This window comes from Arachis stenosperma, chromosome 2 (assembly GCF_014773155.1).
Source record: "Arachis stenosperma cultivar V10309 chromosome 2, arast.V10309.gnm1.PFL2, whole genome shotgun sequence".
Taxonomy (NCBI): domain Eukaryota; kingdom Viridiplantae; phylum Streptophyta; class Magnoliopsida; order Fabales; family Fabaceae; genus Arachis; species Arachis stenosperma.
Window position 1 is genome coordinate 13,873,856 of NC_080378.1, and position 11,271 is coordinate 13,885,126.

Sequence of the window (11,271 nt, forward strand, 5' to 3'; positions counted from 1 at the left end):
TCAGCAGCTTGAATCTCACTCGTATATATATAGAATTCTTCTCCTTATAAACCGTGGCAGCCAATAAGGGTTTATGCATTTACAAAACGCTTCATAAACCGTAGCAGGTTAGAGGGTTTTATGCTCATATTTCTATCTTCGTAAACCGTGCCAGCCTACAACGGTTTATGTGTAAATTGTACCACGATTTACATAATAATAAAACAGGACATACATGTAAAGAAATTGTAATTATTGCAATTCAATAAATTTTTTCTCTTTTATTTTATTCAGATAAATTACCTAATTTTTTTTGTATTAATTTTCTTAAGACTAAAATATCAGCCTTAAAAATGTTGGAGGATTGATTTGGTTAATTAATAATTACTACAAAAAAAAAAAAAATCGAATTAGGCAACACTGGTTCTCGTTCTCCTCTCTTCACTCTCACAATCTCACCTCACCTTCAAAATAAAGAACCTTCAGAGCTCTTCCCTCAAGAGAAACCCTAGCCTCCTCCACCGCCGCCGCCGTTCTTCTCACTATCGCCGTCTGTCGCACTCAAGATCTTTGTCTGTTTGTCGTGCTCCAGCCCCTCTCCTCATTCGCCAATCGCCAGCTTCTTCGTCGTCGTCGTGCTCCAACCCCTCATCCTGCTCAGTCGCGCTTCCCCCGCCATCCCTCGTCGTGCTCGTCGCCTGGTCGCCCTCGTCCGTCGCACCGGTCCGCTCTCCATCATACTCTGCTCAAACTGCTTATACGCGCTTCTGTGTCATGACTGACGGATTTATTTGTTGATTTGACAATTTGATGCAGCAATCGGGTTTAATTTTGAAACTTTCCAACATAACAACATTAAATTTCAAGTTTGGGATTTAGGTAACAACTTTACTCATCTTGATTCAATGCAAATGTGTTTGGCGCATTTGTTGTATACTGGATTTGGAACCAATTAAAGAGATTATTATAAATGTATGTCAGAAATTACTTAGTATTGGTGACATAGTCAACTTAAAGACTGGTGAATAAGTCCATGGTTTTGACTTTTGATGACATACACTGTTAAATTTTGTGTCTGTTTCTGAATGTGCAGGGGGATTCATCCCTGGTTGGCTGTATCCAAACAATTTGAGATTCCTCCATCTCATGCTAAACACATTCCTACTGCTAGTTATAATGCACTGCCTTAACAAAATGAGATGCCATAGCTTAGTCCTCTTTTGAATATAAATATCTTTATTCTGTATCAATTGGTAATTTGGTATTTTTGAAATTTGATGGAGTTTGGGTAAAGATTAAAAAGCAATGAAGACCTTGAGAATAATGTGATCGTGATCTCTTCATATTCAATCCTTGAATGCTGTTTTTGATTATGCATTCTCATTTTCAATGTTTTGAAGAAAATAACTACCTTTACTTAGAGATATATTGATACTTAAATACTGTTAAATCTTAATATAGTTCATTGCTTTGAAGCATTCATTTTTTTTTTTTTTGCTTCATTTTATTTTGCTGTTGTAGTTCTTCCTTTTTCTTCAGAAATCATATTGAACGATTAGCTTTTTGCCAATCCTTGATAATTTCTGGAAAAGCTTGTTAATCTTTGTTAAAATTGCGCTGAAAACCTTGTTAAAGTTATGATGATGTATAGCTGGTTGGAAAACCTTGATAATCCTTGTTAATTTCATGCCGACAACCTTGTTAAAATTGTGCTGAAAACCTTGATGAATAGATGACCGAATATTTGTTGCTGGTTTAGTTAATTCAATGAATATTTGTTTGGACATTTTATTTTGTTGTTGTAGTTCTTTGGGTTTTTTTCCCCTAGAAATCATATTGAATGATTATCTTTTTGACAATCCTTGTTAATTTCGGGAAAATTTTGTTAATCTTTGTTAAAATTGCGCTGAACACTTTGTTAAAATTACGTCGGTGTATAGCTGGTTGGAAAAGCTTGTTAATTTTTATTAAATTTTGTGCTGACAGCCTTGTTAAAATTGTGCTGAAAACCTTAATGAGTAGATGACCGAATATCTGTTGCTGGTTTAGTTAATTCAATGAATATTTGTTTGGACATTTTCTTTTGTTATTTGACTTTTGAGTTTGTACTTTGATAAGATTATAAGACTTTGGTTGATATAGTACTTTAAATTTGGATATTTTAAGGTTCATATTAGACTATAGTTATATTTTACTGTGTGTATTTATATTCTATTTATTATTTATTATAAAACGGTTATTTTGGTTGAACCACGGTTGAACCGGTTGGACTAATAAACTAGTGAACCAATAACTAAAACTATTCGATTACTGGTTCGGTTTTCAGAACCTTGCTCCAATTAAGTTTGCGTGCCCGCTCTGGCAGAAAAGAGAAAAGAGAAAAGAAGGGAAAACCTCTGACCCTATTCGTCTTCGTCACTGTTTCAACGCCCAATCCCACCGCATATCCTGGTATGCTTCAATTTGGATTCACGATTCCTTTATTCCTCCAATTATTTATTTCTTTTCTCTCTATTCACTTTCACTTTGATTGTGATTGAGATTATGACTCTGATTTTGGTTGTTAATATTATAATTATAATCAATAAATTTTGTTTCAGGAAGTGATAGTGATTAGTGAGCATGCTAATTCCTTTTATGCCAAGTCAAATTGGGGATTTTGCTACATTCTCCGTGTTGCATTGCAATGAATCTGCACTATATATGCTATGCTATTCTATGCTCCTCTACTTGTATAACTTCACTATTTGTGGATAATGGAATTCTAAAACAGAATCCATGTTTCTTAGCTCAACAATTAGAGTTTTAGTTGTATATTTGAAAAAAGGGGGTGCGCATAATTATATCTACATTTTTATATGAATTGGTAGCCATTTCTTTGATCTTAAATCGCATCCAAGGTCATCATCATGCTTCTTTGCTTGGTTGTGGATCTCTTATGTTGCTGCTACGTTGTGCGAGTTTAGCATGTGTATTGAGAGAGTAACAGGGTGGCGGATTGTCTTGCTTGTCTTGGTCATGTGTTGTCTCTGGACTTAGTATCGATTGAATTAAAAGATAAATTTGGATTTTATTAAATTTTAATGTTATATTAGTATTTTTAAATTTTTTGCGAGCTAGTCTACAAAGCTCCTATGGTGGCTTTCAGTTACATTCATGACTTTTTAAAGCTAGGGGCGAAAATGTCTGATTTTTTGTTTATGAAACACAATTAGCTTTTTTGCTTCATAGCCAGGAGCACCTTATCAGAGAGGACTATGAAAGCAAGCCTAAGTGCATAGAATAAAAAAAAAAGGGACTATTGAGCCTGTTTAGGCCTGTGGCTGGGTCATGTATGGGCCTTCCAGTAGATATTATAATTTATAAGACAGGCCTGATTGGCTTGCAGGTTTAAACCAATCAGGAAGGCTGATCTCTTTGAGACCTCTAGTTTGGGTCTCAACAAAACAATGCATCTGAAAATTTGTACTATTTGTGAATTCCAGGTGTGTTGAGTGTGTTTGCAATCAAATGGTTTACATAACATCATGGGACGAGTTTGTTGAACGATCTGTTCAGCTCTTCCGTGCTGATCCTGACGCTGTAAGTAACTTTGGTCCTTGTGTCCTGGTCAGATTATTTATGTTTGTACAGCTATTATGTTGCCCAGAAAATAGATACAACAAAATCAAATTCAGTTAAATCCAATTACTTAAACGTTAAATTTCCTTCTCATATTTTGCTTTCAACACACTCCCAAGTTGTGTATCATATCCCTTTTTTTTTGCTGAAAAATCTTGTGGGGTTGAATTTGTGATATAGACGCGGTATGTCATGAAGTACAGGCACTGTGATGGCAAATTGGTACTCAAGGTCACAGATAATCGGGAGGTAATAATTCTTATAGACCTAATCAATGATTAGTATGTGTTCGGTTTTGGAATGTGATGGATTCTAAAGGTTGAATGCTGCCTTTGTTGTTCTCAGACAAAACCTTAAGGTAACGTTTGTTTTGAGGTACTAAGACAAAGATTGAAAGACTGAGACTCAGTATCATGTTTGTTGGTTCAGAGGCTGATATTAAAATTTCTGTCTCTGTCCCTAAAATTTCAGTATTTCAGTACCTCCAAAAAGTAGGGATACATGGGACTAAAATTTTTAGAGATGGAGACTGAAACTTTAATAACATTTTATACCTAAAATATTCTTATTTCAATTAATTAATTTCAATTTTATCTTTTGTACAAATTAAATTAGAGTTTCATTCTTGTTTCAATTTCCGCCTCCCACTTTGCACCAAACAGAATACTGAGATTTATTTCAATCTCTGTCTCTTAGTCTTTGTCTCTCAGTCTCAGTCTTTCCGTCTCTGTCTCTCCACCAAATGGTACCAATTTCACGAACACTATACAGATTGATTTTACAATACCTTGTTTCTTTCTTAGCTTTATTTGTTTTGGTTGTCATTTAATGAAGAGCAGTTTGAAATATGTTGTTTTTCAAACTATTCATGGATGATTTGAAGGTTTATATTTAATATTTAAACTGTAATGTTATTAGTTATCTATTTACATTCCTTTTCAATTTTTAATTAATCATGAATGCTCTATTTTGCTAATGATATAGTATAACTTACTCTTCTTGAGTTCCATGTTGCTTATATTGCATCAAACTAAGTGTGCTTTCTGTATTTAGCTTCCATTGTTAAATAAGCATGATGAATAAATAATTTCTGGGAAACCATTTTTTATTGATATTGTCGCTATATCCATGAGTTAATTGCTCAGCGCACTTCTTATACATATTTAGCTTCCTAATGGCTATTACAAAATCAAATATAACATACCTGTGGGATATTTCATTAATAAAATAGAAAAAATACCCATGGAATACTTCTGCTGGTACTTTGCCAAATTAATCTGCATGAAAATTAGAGTTTTCTTCCGGTGCTATTTTGCCCAGTGGCCATGAGCATAGCTAATTTTGTTTCCTCCCACACCCTGAGCGCACGCTCTTTTCTTTTTTTTTTGTTATTTTCCCCTCAAATGTAAGATGTGCCATATGATATTATTGCTTGCAATATATATAAAGTAAAATGTGGATTTTGGATTTGAGAAGGCATACAAGTTAAAACTCCATGTTCGTTCAAGGTTAAGGTCTTGTGTTGATTGAACAACCAGTGATGATTTCCATTATTTTTCATGGATTTAGCTTCTTTCAAGTATATCCATTTCAGGATATAAATATCTTCTCTGTCTACGAGTCTGTAGCTTTATTACTTCTATTTTATTTTAAAAACATACTCCTAGGAGTTTAAACCCTTTTGTCTTAATCATAATTTAGTAAGAATTTAAACCCTTCCTTTTCATGAATACAATGAATTAAAACTTGAGCTTTTTTTCTTAAAAATAAAAGTTAAAATCCACAATTAAAATTTGAGTTAATATATGATAAAAACACATTCCTGTCTTGTTTCATCTGAATAATCAGCATTTGTTGATTGTTCATTATTATAGCAACATAGGTAGGAAGCAAGATTCCCACAATTTAAAATTCAACACATAAAGTGATATGTCCCTTCAGTGATTTATAAGATGAAAGAAAAAATAAACCAAAAATCAGAGACACTCAATAGTAGTGAGCACCTAGAATTATTAATATAATCTAATAATCACACTATGATCGATGATGTTAAGAGATTCTAGGTTGATATATAAACTGATATGGTTAGCATGTGACATTTGCCAACTGATTGAAGAAAAATGAGAAATGAGACAATGAACTAGTTATCTAATACCCTAGCTAGTGAACTGACCTAAAATAAGAGCTTGGATGATATCATGGTCAATCCTCAAAATTATTTTAGTTTTTAAAACATACACTTAGGAGTTGTGTTGTAGGATTCTGAGTGCAACCTCACTTTCTGCAATGCTAAAAACTTGTTAAAACTAGGAGAATGTTGTGATAAACTGAAGAGTAACAACAAATTAATTTATGCCATTACACCACCAGCTAGATTTTATATGGCATCTTATGCCTTATACCAAGGATAACAGCATGATGCTATCTCTGGGAATCTCCACTAGTGGAGGAATTTGTTCAGCGGGTATTGATTTAGGGATACACTATAAATCTTTATATTCCTTTTGCTTTTGGTAACTAGTGATGGATGACAAATCCATTATTGGCATTTCTATCATGTTTTATGTTAACCTCATTCGCATCAAGTTGAGAATTCTCATTGGAGGCTGTTCAAAGTTACATAATTCATGACTTGCATTTTGTTTTAGGGTACCTACAAGTAAGCAAGGTGTGATTCTTTGCATTGATGATTTTTTTTCTCGAAAAGAATATATTGTTTGTCACTAATGTGTTAACATATTCTTTGCACTTGAAGTTGAACAAGAACTTCTCTTCTATATTGTCCGTTGCTGTCTCGTTCACATTTCACCTAGTTGATTGTTCTTTTGACCAGTGTCTGAAGTATAAGACTGACCAAGCACAAGAGGCCAAGAAAATGGAAAAACTGAACAATATATTCTTTACTTTGATGGCCCGGGGACCAGAAGTGGATCTATCAGAAGTCACTGGCAAAGAACAAACGGATGCACAACCGACCAAAAGAGGAAGAGGAAGGAAACAATAGCTCATGTATGTGGCAATGAAAATAGTGTTGATGAATTTTTTGAAATAAAAATTGTTGTAGCATTTTTACCCTTTTCCAGACAGATACAGCAATACTTTGTTACTTCAACAGAATTTTGTCTTCTAGGTTCTTTTTCGCTCAACTATTAAACTATTTATGGTTTCACTAAAAATCATTTCAATACACTGGAAAAATCCGTATCACCTTTACAATTTCTACTCTCATTAAAACTTATGTTTTCCATTTTGCTTTTTTGTTACAATGAAAATTTGATAAATTCTCGCATTGATGTTAAAAGGCAATGGAGGGAGCAGCTTAATAGCTATAACTTTGGTGGTTAGTTCTAAATCCATGTTTTTACTTTTTACCTCGAACCATATTTTCCTGCATGCCTTTTCACGAGTGACTTGCTTTTAGGGGGGTGGAAGTGGGTTGGGTTACCTTACAAAGGATTGTGGCTCGGCCGGTTTTGACTCAGTTTGGCTTGTTTTATTAAACAGGCCAAGTTCAATCTTTTTGTTTAGTTAAAAAAGTTAGATCATAGGCTTTAAAAAAAAAACCTACGAAGCTCGTTGAGTTAGTTTGGCAAATTTCTTTTTGTAATAATAAATTTTTAGTTTAAGTTTTCAACTATTCACTTGTATTAAGCAAAACAAAACTAAAAACAATCAATAGTTATGACTAGTTAAGATTGTAGTTTGTCTTTCAAAAAAAAAAGTTTATGAATTTAAAGTATGATTGTGATATGTAATTAATGTTTGATATATAATTAAGTTATGTTTTATAAATGATGAATTATAAATTTTAAAATGTATTTAATGTCAATTTATATTTTTAAAGTTTATTGTATTAAATTATAATTCACAAAACAGGCTTTTCAGATAGGCTTGTGGATTTGTCGGACTTTAAACAAGTTGAGTTCGAGCCTGAAAAAAGTCTATAAAAAGTAACAAGCCTAAGTTTAGACCATTTATTTACAATATAAATCAAGTTTGTCAAAACCAAAGCTCAGCACGATTTGGCTCATTTTCATCCGTACTTGCATTGCTGGTTGATACGGCTCTTTGTTTCCATCTTAATTATCAAGAAATCGATTAATTTCTTTTGAAGAATTATGGCTGTATTTAGCACAGGCTTTTCTATCTTCAAGACTTGAACTTGAGTTAGTAATTTTTTAATTTGACATATTTGTTTATTAATCTAATGGAGTTAATTAAAAAATGAAAACTAAGAATATTTTTTGGATGTTTCATCAAAATAAAATCCATATTTACCATATTGTTCTAAACTAAAAATTGTTTTATATATATTCAAAGCACGACACAGGACATGACATGGAATACACAAATGACATATAAGACAAACTATTTTTCACATAAATTATGATAATATCTTAATATTTCCAAAATAATGTTTTTATATAAAGTATTTAATATAATTCTATTTTATTAAATAATAATATATATTATTTCCAAATCTTTATTAAGACAAAATTGAATACAAAAGATAACAATTTTGATTAAGTGTCGAGTAAACATCGTATCCAAAATATATCTTACATACGAATACCATCAATCAGCAAAATATTCATGCTTCATAACGTACATGTCCCATCTCATCATTTATATAAATTGATATAAATTGTTACAGCGTGATATGTTGCCAAAATTTACTAATACATAAAACTGTAAGCACCCAATTTTCCCGTTGGGAAATTGATGATATTTTAGTGAATCAAGTAGAGACATTGATTGATTAATTTGAGGGCCAGTGAATCAAAGTTTTGATACGTGAATTGATGAATTTGAGGGTCATGCCACCAATGTGAACAAGCAATAACAATTTCAGGTTTCAAACTTCCAATCATGGCCGTACCTAAATAATCCTTAACCTGTTTCACCAGATCCCAACGCTGCCTATTTTGCTTTTATCACCTTTCTTGTTGGCCCATTTATAAAGCTAAAGCGTTTAAATCCATGTGCTGAAAAAACAAAACAAAAAAAAGCTTGTAAAACTATATACCCTTTTTCTCTCTCCTATGAAATGTATTATAGAACCCAAAAAAAAAAGAAATAAAAGAAAGGCAAATGTAGAAAATATTCTTCAATCAAATAAAGTAACAAAGAATCAAAGATTGACAGAATGTTAATTTTTTATGGGTAATGTGCCAAGTGCCATGGCAAAGTGTATTGCTACTTTGCTTTATTTTATTGTGATTTGTTCCAAGAACAGTGGGGGCCTGGTCTCAAAGGTGCTTCTCTGGCCATAAATGCTAAGGATCAAATACCTTCTTCTAACTAATTTAAATATTAAAATTTAAATTTTGTTTTATATATATATAATATTTTATTGACTAATAATAAATTTTAAATAAAAAATTAATCTGTAATAAATTAATTATTAGTTTGTCAAATTAAAAATACTGTAAAAAACAAAAATTCTTATGTCTACTAAAATTTTAAAAATAAATATATAAAATTTATTTTTTTTAAAAAATAATAATAAAATTGGCTAAATAGACAGGTAGTATAAGAATAACTATAAGGAAAAAAAGGAATATATATAAGAATAGCATTGTTTAATTGTGTTCTACCTACACAATAGAAAAGACATTATTGAATAAAGATAATAGAAATGTGTAAATGTGTCTTTAAAATAGTCGTTTATTTTGAGATAATGAGACAGAGATTAGGAGATTCAAACTTAATATTATATTTGTTGGTTTAGAAATTGATATTAAAATTTCTGTTTTTATCTCCAAAATTTTAGTATTTCAGTACCTCTAAAAAATAAAGATACAGGAGACTAAAATTTTTTAGAAATGGAGACTAAAATTTTAATAACATTTTATACCTAAAATATTTTCATTTCAATTAATTAATTTTAATTTTATCCTTTGTACAAATTAAATTAGAATTTCATTCTTGTTTCAATTTCTGTCTCCCACTTTACACCATTCAAAATATTAAAATTTATTTCAATATCTGTCTCTTAGTCTTTATCTCTCAATCTTTCTGTTTCTGTCTCTCCACCAAACACTACCTAACATTCTTTATTTCTTAAGATATATAAATGTTGACTTAAAAGTTAAAAATAGTCTCTAAACCATTGAGACTTGCTATACATACAAGTTTTTTTAGCATATAAATTTATATAAGTTAATCCTAATCCAACAAAACCCACTTTTTATAATGCGCGCGTGAAATCACGATCTTCTTCCTCCAACGTTTGTATCCTGCGTTCTTCCTCCTCCTCTTTTTTCTCCGTCTTCTTTGCGTTCTTTCTCCTTTTTCTTCGTGTTCCTTCTTCTTCTTCGCGTGTTTCATCCTCTTCATCGTTCTTTTTATTGCTGGCACTTTTTTTCTCCTACTCTTTCTATTGATTTTGCAATATTATGTATTTTTTTAAAAGGTAAAATAAAAAAGAAAAGATGAATAAGAAGCAGCAGAAGATGAGGAGGAGAAAGAGGAATAATTTTAAGTTATTCAGAATTTATCAGTACAAATCTACCGAAAATTCTTAAACAATACGACTAAATGTTTTAGTTTTACTCTAAAATTTGTTGCAACTACACAAAAATATTTTTTTTAATGCTGCATTTTTTTTCTTCTTTTTTCTTTATTTCTTTCTTTCTTTTAGTTAAATGAATGTAGATTCATCCTCTTCCAAGTAATTTTACAGTATTATGTATTTCTTCTTCTTCTTTGTTTGATTTTTTTGTTTTTATTCTTGAGAAAGTAAAATAAGAAAGAAAAGATGAATAAGAAAAAAAAAGAAGAAGACGTTGATAATGATAAAAAAAGAAAAAGAAACAGCAGAAGATGAGGAGGAGGAAGAGGAAGGGCTTTAAATTATGCAAAATTTATCAGTATAAATCCACTGAAAATTTTTAAATAATTCACCTAAATCTCTTAGTTTTATCCCGAAATTTGCTACAACTACACAAAAATGTTTTCTTTAATGCTGCATTTTTTCTTCTTTTTTTCCTTATTTCTTTCTTTTTTTTTAGTTGAATGAATATAAGTTCACTTTCTTCCAATTAATTTTTCAGCATTATGCGCTTTTTCTTTTTCTTTGTTTGAATTTTTTTGTTTTTATTCTTGTTAAGAAATAGTAAAACAAGAAGAAATTTGAAAAGGTAAAACAAGAAAGAAAAGATGAATAAAAAAAAGAGATGGCGATGATGATAAAGATAAGGAGGGAGAAAATGAATAGTTTTAAATTATACAGAATTTATTAGTACAAATCTACCAAAAATTCTTAAACAATACACCTAAATGTCTTAGTTTTATCCCGAAATTTGCTATAATTACACAAATTGAGAAAATTCTATGGCAAAAATTTTAGATTAGGTAACGTCATCAATATGACAATTTCTACGATAACGACGATACGTATAAAAAGAAGACGACGGTGCTATAACGATGATAATCATGATGACGAAGATGACGGAGGAGAAGGAGAAAAACTGAGAAATTATCTTAAAAACAGAGACATGTTTTCTTTAACCAAATGCTACCCATGGCATCATGGCTTGAATGTAAATGCACAACTTTAGTTCCTTGATCCTACAACAATAATGCAATGACAAAGAGAGAATATATATGTGTTGAAAGAGAAAAAGATTGAGATGTTAAATATGATTAAGTGGAAACTTGAAAGGAATA

General features: G+C 31.1%; 1 protein-coding gene across 1 annotated transcript; it reads left to right on the forward strand.

Moving 5' to 3' along the window:
- The first annotated feature begins 389 nt into the window (after positions 1 to 389).
- LOC130961727 (signal recognition particle 9 kDa protein) lies at positions 390 to 6,787 on the forward strand. Its single transcript, XM_057887719.1, has 6 exons — positions 390 to 702; positions 796 to 858; positions 2,306 to 2,430; positions 3,465 to 3,561; positions 3,781 to 3,849; positions 6,434 to 6,787. The coding sequence occupies exons 4-6, from the start codon at positions 3,490 to 3,492 to the stop codon at positions 6,602 to 6,604; spliced, it is 312 nt and encodes a 103-aa protein (XP_057743702.1). The 5' UTR covers positions 390 to 702; positions 796 to 858; positions 2,306 to 2,430; positions 3,465 to 3,489; the 3' UTR covers positions 6,605 to 6,787.
- The last annotated feature ends 4,484 nt before the right edge of the window (positions 6,788 to 11,271 follow it).

Bases quoted from the DNA above. Each gene is read 5' to 3' on its own strand.
- LOC130961727 (XM_057887719.1), top strand. From the start codon at position 3,490: ATGGTTTACATAACATCATGGGACGAGTTTGTTGAACGATCTGTTCAG. The intron at 3,562-3,780 runs GTAAGTAACTTT...TTTGTGATATAG, and splicing joins TCCGTGCTGATCCTGACGCT to ACGCGGTATGTCATGAAGTA. The intron at 3,850-6,433 runs GTAATAATTCTT...TCTTTTGACCAG, and splicing joins AGGTCACAGATAATCGGGAG to TGTCTGAAGTATAAGACTGA.